Source organism: Loxodonta africana, chromosome 5, assembly GCF_030014295.1.
Source record: "Loxodonta africana isolate mLoxAfr1 chromosome 5, mLoxAfr1.hap2, whole genome shotgun sequence".
NCBI lineage: Eukaryota > Metazoa > Chordata > Mammalia > Proboscidea > Elephantidae > Loxodonta > Loxodonta africana.
This window is the reverse complement of record NC_087346.1, coordinates 42,810,119-42,832,482: the sequence shown is the minus strand read 5'-3', so window position 1 is coordinate 42,832,482 and position 22,364 is coordinate 42,810,119. Positions and strand designations below refer to the sequence as shown.

Sequence of the window (22,364 nt, the reverse complement as noted above, 5' to 3'; positions counted from 1 at the left end):
CTCCAGATCATAGCACAAAATTATTACCTGGTTGGATAACATGAATTCTCAAAAGATGTTTATGGTCATTAAAAATATAAAGAGAGAGAATGCTTAATTTTCTAGGGGAATGTGAAACTGTCTTAAGTTATAATGTAGTTGTAATGCAAATTACTACTTAATGTTTTAGTACATTACATAGGTAAACAATATTAAATTTCTTACAAAAAAATCTTAGTGAGTAAATCAACACAGGTTTCTCTTTAAGTTTCTAGTTTTCATTCCCTTACTCTCCACCCTACCAATTTCACAAAGGACTTAAAATTTTCTTCAAAATATAATTCAAGATAATATACTTTAAATGGCATTTAAGTTTGGAAAATCAACTGTAAATAACTATCAGACAACTGGCAGCTTACAGTTTTGCAACAGTTACAGACAGATGGACAAGTAAAAATCATGGGTCTCAAGTTGCAACTCCATCTAAATAGAAGATTTCCTGTTGACTTTGTATCAGGCTTTCTTACAGGTGCAGGATGCTTATTTTTGGCTGTAGGGGAAAGAACTGATTTATAAGCCATAAGAACATCTTCTCAATTTCCATATACAGGTTACAGAATTAATTAAAATTGCAGCGTTAACTCCGCACATGAAACTGGCTTTGTTATTAGAGATTAGTGTAATCCAAATACGTGGAAAAGTCAAATAGTTTTCAACAAAGCCAATTTAGATGGAAGGATCAGATAACAAGTTGGAACTGAACCTTTCAGAATAATTTCTACTCAAGGGCAGTAAGTGCTGAATTTTATATTCTAAAATGTACAAGGAAAATATTGAATTTTAGTCTATTGTCAGAATGGTTAAAAAATTAGTACTTTATAAAAATATTGAAATATATTTCACTTGAAAAAAATTACAAAGTTCTGTAAAAGCTACTATATGTTCTATTTTTAAGTAAATGAAAAAGACTTATAAAATGTAAATGGCATAAATGATCAAGTAAATTTTGCATTTAATCTCATCCATGTTTATCCGAGAATATGCTTCCATCTATAACATTATATCTTCATGAAAACAAACACAGAAAAGTGGTTTCTTTAGATGCTCACTGCTATGAGATTCATCATCTCTAAAATAAGGATAAAGGATGAGAAGCCCAGAGAAGTAAAACTTTTCATGACCTAATGGATTTAATCCTATTGGCAAAGCAATATCTGATTGTATTCTTATACAGTACAAGTGAAAACAAAAAAAAAAGAACGGAGTTAAGGTAAAATGATGAAAATAGAAATCTGCTTTTCTGCATCGGTTTTTCTTGACAAGCAAAGGAAGGATATAAATGGGTAGGGAGGTAAAATATGGCAGATCAGAAGGAACATTCTACAGTCACCACCCTAACGACCAGAGGATTACTGCAGTGTGACTTATACAGGCCTCTGGAAGTGCTGGGAGCACAAAATCATGAGCAACATCCCTGCTCTAGCATAGCGATGCTGATGGAGATCTTATTCTAGCTTTGGTACTTCAGACATTCCTTTAATACTCTGCCTTCAAGTATCCTAAATGAATATGGAATAATTTTAAGCATGTTAATTAATTTTCAGGTAGTGTTCAATGTTGTTTTAGCATTTAAATCCTTTTTTTTTTTTTTTTTAAATACTTGCATGATCTTTATGGCTTCTGTGGTAGCCAGCTTCCAAAATGGCCCCCAATGACCCTTGACTCCTGGGATTCACATTCTTTTGTAGAATTCTCCGGACTGAATAGGATTGAGCTGTGTAACAAATAACATTGCAGAAATGATGGTGTGTGGCTTCTGAGGCCAGATCATAAAAGGCATTGCAGTTTTCACCTTGTTTTCCTTTCTCTCCTGATACCCTGATTAAATAATATACTGATTAAGATGTAGCAAATTTCCATCACCCCAAAAACTTCCCGCATGGTCATTTGAATCAGTACCTGTACTACTCTCTTCCCACAACCAGGTTCAATCACTATATTTATTTCTATACCCATAAATGAATTTTAATCGTTTTAGAACTTCACACAAAGGAAAGGATGTAATACTTTGTGTTTGGCACCTTTTGTTCAGCATAATATTTTTAAGATTCATCCAAGTGTTGGCATGTATCAGGAGATCATTATTTTTTATTGCTCATAAATATATCATGATTTATTTATCCATTCTCCTGTCGATGGACATTTGCGTTCTTCCCAGTTTGGAGCTACTATGAATAATGTTTTTAGGAACATTCTTGTACAAACCTTCTGGTGAATATGTGTTTTTCTTTTCTCTTGGTTAAATAGCTAGGCAGGGTTGGGACTAGGCTGAGGCAAGTGAGGTGCCAAGAGTGTAAAATTTAAGTAGGCCCTGTACCTAGTGGGTGGTGCAGTGGTTAATAGCTATGGCTGCTAACCAAAAGGTCAGCAGTTCAATCCACCAGGCGCTACTTAGAAACTCTATGGAGCAGTTCTACTCTGTCCTGTAGGGTTGCTATGAGTCAGAATTGACTTGATGGCAATGGGTTTGGTCTGGGTTTATTGGTACCTAGTAAAATTGCTGCACCAGCAAGTGTTAACAGCTCTTTTAGTTCCGCTGGCAAGCCTCCTGCTCAGAAGCATCCAGCTCTACCCTGCTGTAAGAAGACCCTGCACAGGATCCTCCAAGGCAACACCAGCATAGGGCATATTCTGGACTCTGTCCTGCACTGGCAAGTGTGACAGCTCTCTCTTAGCTCTGTTGCCAAGTGCCCAGAGGCACACCATTGTACCAGCAAGCCTCCTTCGAAAGACAGTCAGCTCTGTAGCGCTCTGTGGGTCAGCAAACCCACTGCAGCCGCCTCTCACTGGTCTCCTGGTTCCCACTGAGTTACCACTGTTTCTCTGCTGCAGGGTTCTGCTGTGCTTGCTGCCATTTCTCACTGTCTTCAGTGTAGCTCTCTTCTGGGTCTAGGAGGTTTCTCAGTGCTGGGACCCTCAGTCCTTGGTCCAAAGGTCACACTCCTCTTCAGATTCTTCTTGACGGTAGTAAGGTACCCCCACAAACTCTGTGGGAACGGCCTTTATGTACAGAAACGCGTTGTCAATTTCAAGGCATGGCCCTCCCACCAGGGCCACGAATTGACCGATTTCCTCGGTAGACCATAAGTTACTTAATTTGTATAGTAAACTGACCAATTTCCTTGGTGAATCATAAGTCATTAATTTCCATAGTCTCAGTCAATCATTTTGTGGGAGTTACAATACCATGGCTAGAAAGGCCATATAAAAGCAGTTCATTGTACTGCACTCAGCTAAAATAAAGTGATTTTTTTTCTTTTCCTAGATAAAGATGTGGCTACAACTGGTTTTCAATTTTAATTTCACCTAGCTTTCACAGAGAATTGCTTTTAGCAGCAGTGGTCTATAAATAAAAGTACAGATTTATACTGGTGAGCAAGGGTAGTACATTCTTTAAGAAAAAAAGCAAACAAAATCAAAGGCTGGTGACATGCAAAAACTACAAGTACAAAAACATACACACAAAGTAAGGTTAAGCTATTTCTAAATATATAAAAAAGTCATTTTTATGACCTATGATCAGACTGGACTTCTTAAAGAGGCAAGTAAGGCTATGGTATACTTGATATCTGCATCTTCTCATTCCAAAGATCACTTAAGAACCAAATCATTTAAAGTAGCAAGAAAAGTACCTTAATTCAATCTATTTGTTTTGCTTCTATCAAATAAACACCACTTAGTAAAATAAACATTCTTTTTCTTCCTTTGAAAAAGATTTATTTTCACGTAGAATGTGGCAGTGATTGAAGAGTTCTAAAAAATGAGAATATTTCTTTAAGCTCCAATAGATATTTACAACCCTATAAACAGTCCCGGCTAGCACTTCTGATTGGTTTAATGCAACTTCCTTTATTTATTAAAGAAAGATTTTGGATGAACTTTAAGATAATTTCAGAAAATCTATGAAGTTCATATAATAGTATATTTATAATAAAATTTAGAACGCATACTCTTCTTGACAAGAGGTAGAAAGGAAATTTATTCAGACACTGAAATAACTGAATTTAATATTTGTATCATTAAATTCTATTCAATCCTCCATGATTATTATTTCTCAATACTCCCCAACATTGTCTTTATTTCATGAGTTCACTGTTTCCCTAGGAATACCAGTATCCTGTGAGAACTTACTATGTGCTGTGTTCAGGAAAATAATCTCAGCTACTGAAATGCTTAGTACTAAGAAAATTTCAAACTTTCCTATATATCCTCTTTAGGGAATTTTTTGTCAAGTACTTTGGAGAATACCTGCATATATATAAGCTGAATATTGAACAATGTTCATGTTAAATTTCTGTGAGGCTTGTGAACTAAATGTCTTAAAATGAAAATTTGCACCTGGATTTTATCATTAAACAATTAACAGAAGAAACCAAAACACTGCAGTTTCTAGTTAAAATGCCTTTTGCTTGCCAATTTCTGCTTTTCATTTAATCGTCCTAATACTACACAGTACCTCACGGGTTTCCTTTCTCGAAGCAAGTCTTCCAAACTCTGTTCACAGTGTTCAGCCACCACCACCAGTCTCTCTGAGTAAAATAAAACAAATATACTTTATATTTTATTAACACAGTATTTTAATAACAAAATAATATATCCCACTGAAGATATTAACATATAGTACAAAATAAAAATATTTAAAAAAAGCTTCTCAGACTCTATTAATTTCATAATTATCAAATATATAGAATAATAGGATACATGTGACATGGATTGAATTGTGTCCCCCCAAAATATGTGTCAGCTTGGCTAGGCCATGATTTCCAGTATTCTATAGTTGTCTTCCATTTCGTGATCTGATGTAATTGTCCTATGTGTTGTAAATCCTAATATCTGCCTGTGGTTAATGAGACAAAGTTAGGTTATATTAAAGAGGATTAGGGTTGGATACAACACCTTTACTTAGGTCAAAGCCCTGATATGATGTATGGGGAGCTCCCCTGGGGTGTGGCCTGCATCACTGTTTACCTTACAAGAGATAAAAGGAGAGAGAAGTGAGCAGGAGAGGGACCTCCTACCACAGAGAAAGAGGAGCTGGGAGCATAGCACACCCTTTGGACCTGGAGCTTCTGCACTGAGAAGTTACTAGTCCAGGGGAAGAATGATGACAAGGAACTTTCCCCAGAGCCAACAGAGAAAGAAAGCCTTTCCCTGGATCTGGTGCCCTGAATTCAGGCTTCTAGCCTCCTAAGCTGAGAGAATAAATTTCTGTTTGTTAAAGCCATCCACTTGTCGTATTTCTGTTATAGCAGCACTAGATAACTAAGGCAATGTGTCTAATAAAACAATACATTAAAGAACAGTCCTTTTCCATTTTGTGTTTTTCTCTGGAGTTTCCCCCATGTGCATCAGAAAAAAACAGATGGAAAAGTTCACCCTGAGAAAAAAGAAGTGATTCTTCTTCTGACACAGACTCAGAAAAGATTAGATGATGACGTAAGGAAATTTTGGAGAGAAGGGGGATTGAAGAGTTAGGGACATATTTGCCTAGACGATCTTGTTCAAATACAAGGTCTTTGAAATTGAGTTTAGAAACTTGAGAAATGCAAAAATGTTCTGAATAATGGCTCTGGAGAAAGAACCAAACATTCATCTGGGATTGTTTGCAACAACGTGGGGCCTACTGAAATTAAATAATATAAAATTGCAGTAGACACAACTAATATTATGATGTAATTTAAATTTTCTAACAGAGCAACTATCTAAGAATGGGATTATACAGTTCTGAGGGCTGGCCCTCAGTTATCTCTATGACTAGCACAATGTTTACACAGTATCAGATCAATATTTTTTTTGTTAAATGAATGGATATAAGAGGAGCAAGAGAAAAGAATAACTGGGTTTACTAGGAGTTATTTCAGGACAGATTAATTGCGGTGCCAGCGAGCACCTATGCAAAATGGGTTCTAGGACAGACGAAGAAGGTTAGCATAAAATACAGATGACAAACTGAAACAAGATGAAGAAATAAAGGTGCAAGAAGATTAGAAACAGTGACAACTGCAAAGAGGAGGTTTTACAAAAATGAAAAGTTTCAAGGGTAGAACAGTGAGATAGTAAAAGAAGGAAAAAGGAAGTTTAGAGTAGGAGATCAGGTATATGAACAGCTCTCAGTAATGAATGGATCAAGGTATGGTCTTGCATGTGGGAGCAGAGATGAAGAACATTGGTGTAGGGGCAGTCACATGAGGTGTGAAATTGAAACTGTTTAAGGTGGTGGTATTATCAACAACGATCAGAAACACAAAAATAAAAAATGCTATAAATGAAAGCTATCAGTTTCAGAGGCAAGATTCCAAGTGGTCTAAATAAAAACTTTAAATTTGAAAGAACACTTACTGAGAAATAAAAGGAAAGAAAATTGTGACGTAAAAAGTCTAGTTCTTCAACTCTAAAAAGAAAAGGGCATGCAAAGTTGATTTCCAAGCAATTCAGTATAATTGTGGAGTTCCAGAGGGAAAAAACAGATAACGCTGAATACCAGAAAACTAAATTGGGAAGCTGCGCTCCTTTGCCTTGCATCTTACCACATCTTCGCAGCTTTTCTTGCATCTATCAGGCTCCCTTTCCTCATTCTCCTCTGCTGACCGACACTTCTACCTATGCTTCCAGTTCTTCTACCTTTGATACTGGGTTTTCTTAATGTGTTTTCTCCTCATCCACTCCCAAGGTTAGACTCTAAAATTTTATCTCAAGCCTAGACCTTTCTTCAGAACTGCATGCCTTTCTAGCTAACTTCCTACTTTAATATAAAAGTCACCTCAAACTCAACACAACCAAAACTGAACTTACCGTCTACTCTTCAAACCTGCACCCATTAGTATTATTTCAGTAAACGGTACTACTAATCGCCCAGCTAGAAATTTAGGAATAATCCTTGGACTGCTATTTCCCCTTCTTCCTTTTTCAAATTCAAACAAACAAAAAGTCTGCTTTTCTACTTCTCAGATGTTTCCAAAACATGTACAGATTTCTCCATTGCTAGCAACATCTCTTGCTGGATTACTGCAATAATCTCTTAACTGGTCTTCTCAGGCTCACCACTAACTTTTATACCCCTCTAACATATTTTTTTTTGCTAAAGTCTGAGTGATTAAAAAATAATAATAAAAAAGTCTGAATATGTAACTTCCTGTTCTGCTTTATCTTTTTTTTTTTTTCACTTTTATCTCTAGTTCATCAAGTTCCAACCAAACCAGCCCTTTCTGTCCCTTCCTGCCTTAGGACACTAGCTCATGGGATCCTGGTACCTGATCTTCCCCATTCTCATCTCCCAGTTAACTCCCACCATGTAGCACAGACTACTCTGTCTGAGCTCAAATCCCAGTTTTACTACACATTAGCTATGTGATCTCAGGTAAATCTGTTAACTTCTCTATGCTGCAATTTCCTTTTCTGTAAAATGAGGAGAACAGCAGCTATCTCCTATTGTGAGGCTGAAATAAGCTAATACATAATAAGATCTGAGAATAGTACTGGGACGTAGCAAACGTTATCTAAGTTGTTTGCTATTATTCTTCACTCTTCAGGCTTCAGTTAAACGTGGCTTCCTCAAGAAATACTTTTATGGCCCCTCAAAATAAAATTGCTCTTCCTATAATATACTCATTACACGTTGTGTTTTTTTTTTTTGTAGCACCTATTTCAACCCTAAGCTTTACATATATTTTTATTTAATGTCTTCCTTCTTGACTAAATAATATGTTTCATGACAGCAAGAATGATGTTGGTCTTGCTCAAAATTCTATCACCAGTATCTAAATGGCACCTAGAACATACTAACCACCCCCCCCAAAAAAAAAAACCAATGCCATCAAGTCGATTCTAACTCACAGTGACCCTAGAACACACAGAAATCTAATATAAAAATACTTGTTAAATGAATTAACTTGACCAAAGGCATCGTGTGGTCATTAGAAATGAAAAAGAGTCTCATATGGTGACAGTCATTATATAAACAGAGCTCTGTCCTGTGTAGACAATAATAATACCTGAGTAGCATCAGTTTTAATATATAACAAAAACATCAGAATTTATTAAAATGCGCATGTTTCATTACTAATTTTAAATTGGATACTCATAAGCCTCCACATCTATGAGAGATTTCCAAAGTGTTTGGCACTAGATTAAAATCTGTCAGACTTCTGGAAACACCCTCAAAATATCATAAACCAGTGCTTGCTTAAGCTTTGAGATTCTGTGGAACTTTTAAGCATTATTTTAATTCTGCAGAATCATAATCCTTGGCAGAATATTAAAGTTTCTCTCAGGGGTAAGACTCATTAAAGAGTCTTCATCCTAAAACTGTGGACCATTGTTAGAAAATAACTTCTGTTATAAAAACAACATAGTTTCATAGAATAAAGTATGATAAAAAATATTTGGGAATCACAATGTGCCAAATACAAATCAACAGTACAGTGGTATTATTTATAAAAACCAAATGTGACACCAAGATGAACTCTAAATAGCAGAACATACAGGAATCATGAAATAACGTTCCTTCTAACAAAGATTTGATGAATGTCAGGTATTATGTAGTGTGTCTAGCCTGAACCACATGTTTTAAGTCAATTCTCAGAAACTGAAGACAGTACAAAATTAAGCAAGAAAGACTATAAAGAAGTGAATAAGGGGAGAGTCTAAAAGAAATACTTTTAAGTTGTTATTTTTTTTAAAACCTAGAGGAAAAAAGAGGTGAATTATAAATGCCTTAATATAACAGGAAGGTTATTTAGGATATTGTTACTGCATCGTTCTTTTGTTATCCACAGTAAAACTTGAGATAAGCTCATCATCTTTTAAAAATATAGTTTTTAAATAAATATTTATAGAGTAAAAATGACAAAGGAAAATTCTGTGCTTAAAAAACAATATCGGTACTAGAACACTCATAGTTTTATGTATTAACTTAGCTAGGCTACAAAAAGACAAAAAAAAACCAAACTCATTGCTATGGAGTCAGTTCTGACTCATAGCAACCCTACAGGACAGTGTAAACTGTCCCAGTAAGGTTTCCCAGGAGTGGATGGTGGATTCAAACTGCTTTTGGTTAGCAGCTATAGCTTTTAACCACTGCATCACCAGGACTCCCTAGCTAGGCTATTTTTTTGCATTGCCATTGAGTCGATTCTGACTCACAGCGACCCTACAGGACAGAGCAGAACTGCCCCATAGGGTCTCCAAGGAGTGCCTGGTAGATTTGAACTGCTGATCTTTTGGTTAGCAGCCGCAGCCCTTAACCACTATGCCACCAGGATTTCCAGCTAGGCTATAAAAAAAAAAAAAAAAATTTTTTTTTTTTTTTTTTTTAGTTCTCAGTTATTCAAACACTAATCTAGGTGTTGCTGTGAAGGTATTTGTAAATGTGATTAAAGTCTATAGCCAGTTTATTTTAAGTAAGAAAGTTATCGTAGATAATTTGTGTGGGCCAATTTCAATTACTGAAGGCCTCAAGAGCAGAACTGAGGATTTCCTGAAGAAATTTTGCCCATGGATGGCAGCTTCAGGTCCTGCCTAAGTGTCCAGCTTGTCCTTCCTGGGGACCTATCCTACAGATTTTGGACTAGTCTGGACAGTTCCTACAATCATATGAGCAAATTCCTAGCAATTAATCTTTTAAATCTATATATACCCTATGGGTTCTCTTTCTCTGGTGGAATCTTGACTGATACAGATACTTAGGTATGCAACTATATGCAACTAGAGATACAGAACTGATTATCTTAGCCCTTTAAAAACGTTATTATTCTGTATTTTAATTTTACAGCTACTAGTTAAAAGAATTTTGTTATTAATTTCATTAACAATCACCTTTCTGAATAGTCAATACCAAATAAAATGAGATGCATTGCCACTTAAAATCCTCATTCTGCTTCTAAGTGCTGCTGAGATTTAAAGATTCAAAAGAAAAAAATAAAAGAAAGATATTTTCCTCAACTTTCAGTAAACCAAGTTCTCACATTCTAATAAAATACCCACTGTTCCTGGGATTAAATTCTTCATCTTCACTTAAAACCAAACTTAAGCCCATTGCCACTGAATCCTCATATCCTCCCAAGTTAGAAAGAAAATACAATCATCTTGAAACAGTTTGAATGATCTATAGAAAACAGTGAAAGCCTGACTCTTGAGCTAACCTAACATGTGAAAACTTGTTACTAAAACAGACCACATGTCACACACACCTCCAAGTGGAAAGTGGGAAAGAAGGAAAAAAGATAACAATGACAAGATGTGAGATATGTGCAAAAGAACAGAATAAAAATGGGAAAAAAGTAATGAAAATCAAAATTCTCTGAGGAGACAATAAAGGGGAGCCCATCAAACTGAAGCCATATGGTGTTACATCATTGACGAATATGTACTCTTCACTAAGGTGACTGCTGAGTAGAATCTTTTCAGATTTTTCAAACTGGATGCAACTGAAATGACTGGAACACTTTGGAATAAAAGACCTTTAGATAAACACTTACCCTGATTCTGTTATTTACTTCTTATGCACACAACTTTTCAGGAGACTAAGCATTGCCAATATAAACAAGATAATCAAATTCTCTAACCTTTTGAAAATTATTGATGCTTTCATTCCAGGCAACCAAAATTAAAATAAATTAATTTTATATATACCCATGACCTATGTTACTTCAGTGGAAGTGTTTTGGAGATCTCAGGAGCAGGGCAAGCAGGGTGACCAGAAATTTGGTGGTCACGGTTAAGGGCACTAACTTTGAGCTGGCTTCAAAGAACAGTGATCAATAGTGTCTAAAGGGATCAGTTCCTATCTGACACTGATAACTAAAAAAACAGGTTCATATGCAGGGTTAGCAATAGTGTTCCCAGTTCAGTGTTTACAGGGGCCCATTTAGAGGAAGAAAAGTAGGAGCTGATTAGAATCAATTATCCAAACTAAAGAAGGCCTACAAAAAACCGGCCAGAAGAAAGAGCATGGTTATATCAGGCGAAGTTTCAAATAAGCTTCTAGACATAGTGAGAAGAAACAAAGGGCACTTTAGGAAATAAGAATGAAGAAACCTAAGAACTAAGTAAACGTGGCAAGAGTTAGGAAGACAGCCTACTCCAAAATTACCAACTTAAAACAGCAAGACTAACTACGGCCACCAGCCACAGATGATGATGATCTTACTGTCAAGCTTTTCTTAGGTGGTTTTGGAAATTGGCCAAACCTACAATTGGAAACTCTAGACTCTGTAACTAGACTGGGGGCTCGGGCATGCAGAGATTGGCAATACCTCTCAATTGTTTGGTGATGTAAAAAGCCTAAAAAGATCCCTATAATTTTTAGACATCTAGTCAATGTCATGGGAAACATTTAACAAATAAAAATAAAAAGTTAACAAAAAGTTTTTTCTTTTTTAAACAACAGCCAAATTTGCCAAAAGTTCCTTTCTGAGCTTTTGGCAAATGGCTGAAGCTATGCACAGACTAAAGGAGCCCTGGTGACGCAGTGATTAATTGTTAGGCTGCTAACCAAAAGGTCAGCGATTCAAACCCATTAGCCACTCCATGGGAGAAAGGTGTGGCAGTCTCCTTCTGTAAAGATTACAGCCTTGGAAACCATATGGGGCAGTTCTACCCTGTCCTATAGGGGTGTTATGAGTTGGAATAGACATGACAGCAATGAGTTTCCTTTTATTTATTTATTTTTTCAGGTTATCCACGGACTATTGTGGGTGTAGTTACCACTAGTCTTCATGACGTCTTTTAGCAAATTAGAAAAAGCACCTCTTCCCCACAGAATAGATAATGAGAATCCGATTTCAGCTCCCACTTACTTCATTAGCCTTAAATTTTTGCGCAGTATGAAAACTGCAAGATCCTATACAGTGGCCCTGACTGTGGGTCTCCCGACTGGTAAACATGTGATATGGTACACTGCTAGGTACAGATCAAATCAACTTTGGAAGGTCTATAGGCCCACACTGTATCTTTTCAAGTTTGCCTTTAAGTAAAGAAGGTAGGTTCTCTCCACATCCCTAGATACTCTATACCAGAGCTTTTAAATTCTTTCTTTGCATTAGAAATCTTTTTTGAGAATCTCATGAAAACTACTGACTCTTTATCCAGAAAGTACATGTACATGCATGTACATACACACACACTTTTATATACGATTTCAAGGAGTTCACAGGCCTCCTGAAGCCCATTTGTAGGCCTTTATAGCTGGGTTAAGAAAAGTTATTTTAAACAGTTGAATTTAGTGTTCTTGGATGGTTACCCACAAAAAACCTGGGATAAGAGGCTACAGACTCTTCACAGTTCAGAGATCAACACAGAAAAGAACAATAAAGCAAACTAAACCAGAGGTGTTGAAAGCACTGCCCGTAACAACACTTGCCCAAGATCTCAGAGCCTTATGCCAAAGAAGTTTCTATACTACTGTCTCACACTTACGTGGACAACAGATCTTATGATAAAGTTTACAACTAACCATTATCCCATATTTAGGTAAATACCTAGCAATTAATTTCTTAATACGCTGCCTCATTATGAAATTAATTTGAAGCAGTTAGATTTCCTTCTTTGCCTTGACCTACAGAAGTTTATAAATTTTATAGTCCACCTGAAGAAACTATATATTAGTTAATATCATTAACCTTATATCTTATTCTAACTTTGTGATACAATTAATATAATAGTAATTATATATTAATTAATACATTGTTTCTTCATGTACTATTTACACCATAACTATATGTTTGCCTATGACTTGCCTCAAATTTTTTTTTGTGGAATAAAGAAAGATTAGAATTAATTAAGAAGTGTAAATTTCTTTTAAAAGAACAAGAATGATTAATTAATAATGTATTAAGATTCTATTTCTTACGAATATGTCAACAATAAAGGTCAGTACATCTTTTGAAAACCCGTGGATTCTTTTAGGCCGCTACCGCTATTAAAATGAATAAATGTAAGTAAATAAAACATCACAGACAGCAGAGATACCCTCTGTGTTCAAAAGTCCCTTACCCCATGAAAATGTTTATACAGGAGCTGGGTTAATATAAACACTCTTCCATGCAGATTTAACATTCCTTTGTACACTCATACACAGCACATTGTACATCATCTATTATAGCAACTATTGCTCTATTATAATCACGTTAGTATTTTTTTCTCTTCTACTATTTCTGGAGCTTACTTAGGAACTGGGATCCTGTCTTATTCATCTTTGTATATCTGGCAGCATAAGGAGATCTATAGTATCAGGCAAGAGTCTGTTAAAGTATCATAGTCCCATTGACTAGGGTTATGAATGTCAAGGGACAATGTAACAAATGTCACAGTTGACAAGAAAGATTGGTTCCTAAACAGATATGCAACTCACCACTGTCTTTATAACTTTTGCATCGAATCCAGTTTTCTATTAGCTCTGCTTTCCAAGTTTGGTCAGTGCAGAGAGAGGCTCTTAAGGTCTCAATATGGCCCCACCCACGTTCTCCCTTGAAAGGTTAGGCCAAACTTGATAAACATTTACTAACATTTGCTGAATGGATCAATCAAAGGCAACCTTGGATGGTAAAAGATAGTCTATTAGAATAATGTATACATCTTTATACCTATCTATCCATCCGTGTTTGTGTGTATGAAAAATCAAGTATTTTTATCATCTGATGGTGAATTACCTCTTTTCTACAACCCTCTTTCACATGTCTCTCATTAAGTCTCCTGACAGCATCTATGTATGTGATAAAGTGTTAGGGCCAAGGCATTGAATAGCTCTGATTGGCAGAATGATACCATATTTACATTGTTATGAACTTATGGCAGCTTTTAAAATCTTTCAAAAAATATCAAAAGAGTTACTTAATTTCTTTGTGCTTCAATTTTCTTATCTGTAAAATAAGATTAATAATAGTTCCTACCTCATAGTAATGTTATGAGGATTAAGATAACTAAAATTTATAAGCATTTGATTACTGCTGACACATAAGCACTCAACAAATGTTAGCCATAATAATAATTACAAAATTTTCTTTTAACTAAAAGTAAGAAAAAACAATTCTCAGAATATTTTAAGAGAAATAATCAACTACTTAAAAGTATAATCTAACATATTTTTCATCAAAACAATAAATAAAATACAGTCTGCCTTTTTTAAGCATGTTTAATTTTAGGTTGAAACACATAAATTGTCATTTTCATAGGGAAAAAAGTTGATAATTAATAATTATATAGGATTCCTCTTTACCTGCGGTGTAGCTTTCATGTCTCCGAATTATATTTATTTTAGAAAATTCACATATATTTTCCTGAAATACATTTTAAATAATTTTAAGAAATGGAACCTCAGCCTGAAATAAAACTTCCAAAAATAATTTTTAAATGATTAAAGTATTGCCACCATAAGCGTCTTCAGTGGGGTATGAAATGAGTCTGATAATACTACTGAAAAGGCAGTAAACATCTTTCTGGAAAATATTAACCTTTTAACCAGTATGGTTAAACTTTTCTACTTCTGTTCTCTAAATGGAATCTTGTCTGAAAAGACTAAAGCAACTGCAAATAAAGAAAAAAAAAATTCTAGTGACTTCCTTTTCTTTAGAAAAGAAAGTTAGCCCAAATTATTATTTTTAATCATAAATACATTCCAAATGATATGTAAGGTTTCTCACATTAGAACTTCCATTTCCTGCTTATCGAAGGTTAAGAAATATGCTTAGAGATAGGTAGTTTCCTGAAAAAGAGAAAATTAAAATACTGATTCTCAGATCTGTGCAATATTAATTCCTCAAATGTAGTCATTCACTTATTCAATCATACATTCACTCAACAAATGTTTATTGAGTGTCTTCTACGTGCCAAAGCAGTACTGGCTCTGAGATTAGAGGTAAAAGTCACTTAGTCCTTTGCCTCAAGAACCTTGAATTTCTGACAAATTAAATAGAAATAATAATAAAATATGATAAAAGTTATAAAGCCTTCTATCAAACTTAGCTCAGGTTATAGCAAAACTTCCACAGAAAGTGACATGTAAGCTGAGATTTGGATGGAAATTACAAGCTTACTAGAAAAAGAGTAGGAGTAGGGTATAGTTTGGTCCCAGGAAGAAAATACCAAAGTACAAGGCAAGGATATTTGACAAGTCATGGCGCAGTCAGGAAAGCTGCAAGTGACTCAGCTTGGCTGTAGTGGATGGTTAAAGCAGTAGAAACATGAAGAAATACACCTAGAGAGGCCAGCAAAGACTAGATCATGCAGGATTTTGCATGTGAGAAGTTTGGATTTTACCTGGCAGGTTTGCAAGTAAATGAGAAAGTAGAGAGAAACACAGCATGTATGTGAGTGTGTGTATGTACAGACTTCTTTATATTTTTGCTGTATTTATAACTTAATCAGGATAACAGAGCAGAGAACATAAAATAGGGGAAAAACAAACAAAAAAACTCACCATGTTTTCCCCTAGAAATATCCACATACTGGCACAGTCTGGGATGGGTAATGGTCTTGAGGATTTGAAAGCGCCCCAAAATTTTAATGGAATTTGGTGTGAGAGGAAGCCCATTGCTTCCACAAACATCATGTGGCAGGGCTGAGGCAAAGAAGGTAAAAGCACCCATTTCAGCATCCTCCAAGGGGAACATTTTCAGAGTCGTAAATTGTCTAGAATTATCTGGGGGAAAAGAAAAAGAGAAAGAACTTTATGATCAATCTACCAAACACAAAGGCAGTGTTTTCTCACCTTGAACATGATTTATTAATATACAGCTTGGAATAACATAACAATTTGAACACAGTAAAAAATGCCAAACTTAAAAAATTCTAAGATAATATCAAAATGGAAAAAAAAAACACAAATATAAATTTATATTGAAGCTCTAAATCAATATCAAGGTTTTTTTTAATGGCATAAAAAGAAAATGATATAACATTTCATGTTCAATGAAACCCTAAAAGCTTTAAGAGTTTCAGAAGTCTGTTATTACACATTCCTATCAGTAAGGCTCCTCTCCCAACCAACTGCAGCACAGTACACATTCTTCTCCAATGTACATGGATCATTCTCCACAACAGACCATATTTGAGGCCACAAAGCGAGCCACAATAAATTCAAAAACATCAAAATAATACAAAGCATCTTCTCTGACCACAACTCTATAAAACTTGAAATCAATAACAGGAAGAACTGGGGAAAAAAATCAAATACATAGAAACTGAATAACCTCTTATTGAAAAACCACTGGATAATAGAAGAAATTAAAAATGAAATTAAAAAAGTCCTAGAATCAAATAAGAATGAAAACAACATAGCAAAACCTGTGAGACACAGCAAAAGCAATGCTCAAAGGAGAATCCATAACAGTACAAACACACATCAAAAAAGAAAGTGTCAAAATCAATAGCTTAACCCTACAACTTGAACAAATAGAAAAGGAGCAGCAAAAGAAGCCCACAGGCACCAGAAAAAAAGGAAATAAAGATCAGAACAGAAGTAAAAGCAGAAAAACAATAGAAAGAATCAACAAGACTAGAAGTTGGTTCTTTGAGAGGATCAACGAAACAGACAAACCACTGGCCAAACTAACAAAAGAAAAGAACGAGAAGATGCAAATAACCAAAATAACAAATGAGATGAGCTACATTACAACAGAAATAACTGAGATTAAAAAGGATAAAAGAATACTACGAAAAACTGTACTCCAACAAATTTGAAAAACCTGAAGAAATGGGCAAAGTTCTAGAAACACTAGCTACCTAAGCTACCACAAACTCAAACAGAAAATTTAAACAGACCCATAACAAAAGAAGAAATTGAAGTGCTCATAAAGAAACTCCAAACAACAAAAAAGTCCTGGCCCAGATGGCTTTGCCGGAGAATTCTACCAAACATTCAGAGAAGAGTTGACACCAATCCTACTCAAACTATTCCAGAACATAGAAAAGTAAGGGATATTCCCAAACTCATTCTATAAAGCCAGCATAACCTTGATACCAAAGCCGGGGAAAGATAACACGAAAAAAGAAACCTATAGACCAATATCCCTCGTGAATATAGACACAAAAATTCTCAACAAAATCTTAGCCAACAGAATTCAACAGCATATCAAAAAAAATAATAATACACCATGACCAAGTGTGATTCATATGAGGTAGGCAAGGATGGATCAACATTAGAAAATCAATCAGTGTAAATCATCACATAAACAAAGGAAAGAATCACAATTGATGCAGAAAAGGCATCTGATAAAGTCCAAACCCATTCATGACAAAAATTATCAGCAAAATAGAAATAGAAGGGAAATTCCTAAACATAATTAAGGACATATATATAAAATCAACAGCCAACATTATTCTCAATGGAGAGAGACTGAAAGCATTCCCCTTGAGAATGGGAAATAGAAAAGGATGCCCTTTATCACCATTTTTATTCAATACTGTATTAGAAGTCCTAACTAGAGCAAAAAGGGGAAATACGGAAATAAAAGGTATCCAAATTGGTAAGGAAGAAGTAAAACTATTCCTATTTGCAGATGACATAATACTATACACAGAAAATCCCAGAGACTTTACAAGAAAACTACTGGATCTAATAGAAGAATTTAGCAAAGTGATGGGGTACAAATTAAAAAACAAAAATCAGTCAGATTCCTCTACATTAATCAAGAGAACTCTGAAATGGAAATCAGGAAAACAATACCATTTACCATACCCTCCCAGAACATAAAATACTTCGGAATAAACCTAACTAGTGATGTAAAAAACTTAAATAAAGAAAACTACAAAACAGTACTGCAAGAAACCAAAAGAAACCCAGGTAAATGGAAAAACATACCATGCTCACGGATAGGAAAACTGAACATTGTGAAAATGCCAGTACTACCCAAAACCATCTACAGATATAATACAATCATGATCCAAATTCCAACAACATTCTTTTTTTTTTATTGTGCTTTAAGTGAAAGTTTACAAATCAAGTCTGTCTCTCATACAAAACCTTATACACACCTTGCTATATACTCCTATTTGCTCTCCCCATAATGACACAGCACACTGCTTCTCTCCATCCTGTATATCCACGTCCATTCATCTACCTTCTTTCCCCCTCGGCCTTCACATCTCCCCTCCAAACAGGAGCTGCACATATAGTTTCATGTTTCTACTTGATCCAAGAAGCTCACTCCTCACCAGTATCATTTTCTGTCTTATAGTCCAGTCCAATCCCCGTCTGAAGGGTTGGCTTTGGGAATGGTTCCTGTCTTGGGCTAACAGAGGGTCTGGGTACCATGACCTCTAGGATCCTTCTAGTCTCAGTCAGATCATTAACTTTGGTCTTCTCACAAGAATTTGAGGTCTGCATCCCACTGCTCTCCTGCTCTTTCAGGGATTCCCTGTTCTGTTCTCTGTCATGGCAGTCATAGGTTGTAGCCAGGTACCATCTAGTTCTTCTGGTCTCAGGCTGATGTAGTCTCTGATTTATGTGGCCTATTCTGACTCTTGGGCTCATGCTTACCTTGTGTCTTTGGCATTCTTCATTCTTCTTTGCTCCATGTGGGTTGAGACCAATTGATGCATCTTAGATGGCCACTTGCTAGAGTTTAAAACCCCAGACGCCACCCTCCAAAATGGGGTGCAGAATGTTTTCTTAATAGATTTTCTCATGCCAATTGACCTAGATGTCCCCTGAAACCATGGTCCCCAAACCCCTGACCCTGCTATGCTGGCCTTTGAAGTGTTCAGTTTATTCAGGAAACTTTTTTGCTTTTGGTTTAGTCCAGTTGTGCTGACCTCTCCTGTACTGTGTGTCCAACAACATTCTTTAAATATGGAAAAAACTATCATCAACTTTATATGTAAAGGAAAGAGGCCCTGAATAAGTAAAGCACTCCTGAAGAAGAACAACAACAAAGTAGGAGGGCTCACACTCCCAATCTCAGAGCTTCTAATATAGCCACGGTAGTCAAAACAGCCTGGTACTAGTACAAGAATAGGCACATAGACCAATGGAACAGAATTGGGAACCCAGAAATAAATCCATCCACCTATGGTCAGCTGATCTTTGACAAAGGGCCAAAGATCATTAAATAGGAAAGAGATAGCCTTGTTAACAAATGGTGCTGGCAAAACTGGATATCCATTTGCATAAAAATGAAACTGGATCCATATCTCACACCATACACAAAATCTAACACGTGACAGACGAAAGACCTAAATGTAAAACCTAAAACCATAAAGATCACAGAAGAAAAAATAAGGGCAAATCTAGGAGCCCTAATTCACAGCATAAATAGACCATGAAACATAACTAAAAAAGTGCAAACAACAGAATATAAACTAGACGATTGGGACATCATGAAAATCAAATACTTACATTCATCGAAAGACTTTTCCAGAAAAGTAAAATGAAACTCACAGACTGGGAAAAAATTTTTGGCTGCAACATATCTGACAAGGGGTCTAATCTCTCAAATTTATAGACATCTCCAACAATTCAACAACAAAAACACAAACAATCCAGTTAAAAAATGGGCAAAGGACATGAATGGACACGTCACCAAAGAAGACATCCAGGCAGCCAACAAATACATGAAGAGATACTCGCAATCATTAGCCATTTGAGAGATGCAAATCAAAACTATAATGAGATACCATCCCACACTGGTAAGAATGGCACTGATCAAAAAAAACAGAAAACGACAGATGCCAGAGAGGCTGTAGGGAGATGGGAGCTCTCGTACATTGTTGGTGGGAATGTAAAATGGTACAATCACTGTGGAAAATGATATGGCGTTTCCTTAAAAATCTAGGAATAAAAACACCATATGATCCTAGAAATAAAAACACCATATGATCCTAAGAATAAAAACACCATATGATCCTAGGTATATATCCTAGAGAAATAAAAGCCCTGACATGAATAGACATATTCACAACCTTGTTCACTGCGGCATTATTTACAATAGCAAAAAGATGGAAACGGCCTAAGTGCACAACAATGAATGAATGGATAAACAAACTGTGGTACATACACACAATGGAATACATCGCAATGTTAAAGAGTAACAACAAATCTGTGAAACATCTCACAACATAGATGAACCTGGGGGACATTATGCTGAATGACGTAAGCCAATCGCAGAAGGACAAACATTGTATGGGACCACTATTATAAGCAGTTAAGAAAAGGTTTTCACACAGACAGAAACATTCTTTGATGGTTACAGGGATGTGCGGAGGGGGAGGGTATAGGAGGAAAAACTACTAACTAGATAGTAGGCACACACAAATTTTGGTGAAGGGAGAGAAAATACACTATATGGGGGAAGTCAGCACAACATAACCAAGGTGAAGGAAGACATTGAAAGCTACGCAAAAGTAAAAAGGCAACAATAGTAAATATAATACATATACAATCCTGCAACAACAGTAATGACGAACAGTAACATACAGGTGGATACACAGGTAGATATGTAAGCTGAACAGGGGAAGGAGTGCATATGAAAGTACACCCATGTACATATACATGTGTACATGCCACAAACATACCCATGTATGGATTGTGCACACAGGGGACACAGTCACAAAAATTTCTTAGCTATACCATACACCTCCCGGGCTGGAGACCATAGTCTTGGGGGACATCTAGGTCAATTGGTATGTCATAATCCATATAGACAATGTTCTACATCCTACCTTGATGAGTAGAGACTGGGGTCTTAAAAGCTTTCAAGTGCCCATCTAAGATACAACAATTGGTCACATCCGTCCAGAGCAAAGAGTGAAGAAAACCAAAGACTCAAGGAAATAATTAGTCCATGCCCACCACCAGCCTGAGGCCAGAAGAACTAGACGGGGCCCAGCGAGTACTACTGAACTCTTTGACAGGGACCACACTATTAGGTCATGGACAGAGTGGGAGAAAAATGTAGAACAAAATTCAAACTCATAAATAAGACCAGACTTAGTGGTCTGGTAGATTGGTGTGAACCGCCAAGACTGGCCCTTAGACACCCTTCAAACTCAGAACTGAAATCACTCCCGGAGACCATATTATAGCCATACAACAGGACTATAAAATGAACAATAGCAATGAGGAACGTACATCTCAGAACAATCAACTATATGAGACTTAAAGGGCAGCATCTGCCCAAAAGCAAAGTTCAGAAGGATGGTAGGGGCAGGAAAGCTGGACGAATGGACAAGCAAACACAGGAAGGAAGGTGGAAGAGTGCTAACACCTTCAGGGGTTTGCAACCAATGCCATAAAACAAGCCGTGTATAAATTTTTGAATGGGAAACTAATTTGCTCTGTAAACTTCCACCTAAACAATAATAACATCTTCAATAATAATAAGGCTCTTCTCTTTACCTAAAACTTGAATAACCCACAGACCATCAACGACCTTTCCTTCTCAAAGAGTGAGGAAAGTCAGGAAAGAGGAAATATACCAACCAGAAACTAAATAATCAAGTTGCTATGAGTCGGAATCTACTCGACGCCAATGGGTTTGGTTTTTGGGTTTTGACTAATGCTAGTAAAACGAAACCTGGCAACACAAGTCTGTATAATGTTAACGGAACAACTAACGAATTTCTGTTTTTGTGCTAGGTGCTGTTACCTAAGCGACCATCTTTATCTCCTTTGACAATCCTGATAGATTGTTACTGCCTCTGGTTTATAGACAGATGTTCCATGTGTAGAACCTGAGGGGTCCTATTTGCATGGACTTCAGAGTAAATGGTGCCTCCAGAGTTGTGTAATGGGAAAGCACAGAAATTAAGAAACTTGCTCCAAATCAATTTGAATCACATCAAGGCAACAACGAAAAAGGTCCCCTGACACAAAATTTCTCTTTCACCCAGGTATCTCATTAAAAAGACATTCTGTTAGTCAAGTACTGCCTCCTCCCCTTCTCAGCTTTTAAAATAAAAATGCTCAAATTCCAGTCCAAGATAGACCATTTTTGTCACGTCTGTCCGGAAACCTTATTAAATACACATATATATACATATATCAAAAAAACCCAAACTGTCAAGTCAATTCCGACTCTTATCGACCCTATAGGACAGAGTAGAACTGCACCATAGAGCTTCCAAAGAGCGCCTGGCAGATTCAAACTCCTGACCTCTTGGTTAACAGCCGTAGCACTTAACCACTACGCCACCAGGGTTTTCATACATACATATATATATACATATGTATACACATATATATGGGGCAGTTCTGCTCTGTCCTATAGGGTCGCTGTGAGTTGAATTGACCTGACAGCACTGGGTCTGGGTTATATATATATTTATACAAATTTCTTTTTTTATATATAAAACCCCCTGCTGTCAAGTTGATTTCGACTCATAGCGACCCTATA

At 36.2% G+C, this 22,364-nt stretch overlaps 1 protein-coding gene across 13 annotated transcripts in view; it reads right to left on the bottom strand.

Moving 5' to 3' along the window:
- Window positions 1-22,364, bottom strand: part of TBCK (TBC1 domain containing kinase) — a 284,662-nt gene that overhangs the window by 253,014 nt on the left and 9,284 nt on the right. For 6 of the 13 annotated variants that reach the window (XM_064285475.1, XM_064285476.1, XM_064285474.1 and 3 more), the window contains 2 exons: window positions 15,452-15,673; window positions 4,496-4,568 (listed from right to left, as the gene is read on the bottom strand). In XM_064285475.1, coding sequence (XP_064141545.1) covers window positions 4,496-4,568; window positions 15,452-15,644 — 266 coding nt within the window. In that variant the 5' untranslated portion in view covers window positions 15,645-15,673. Of the gene's footprint in view, window positions 1-4,495; window positions 4,569-14,251; window positions 14,313-15,451; window positions 15,674-18,511; window positions 22,288-22,364 lie in introns of those variants that run through there. The other 7 variants (XM_064285471.1, XM_064285472.1, XM_064285468.1 and 4 more) reach the window with 4 other exon arrangements.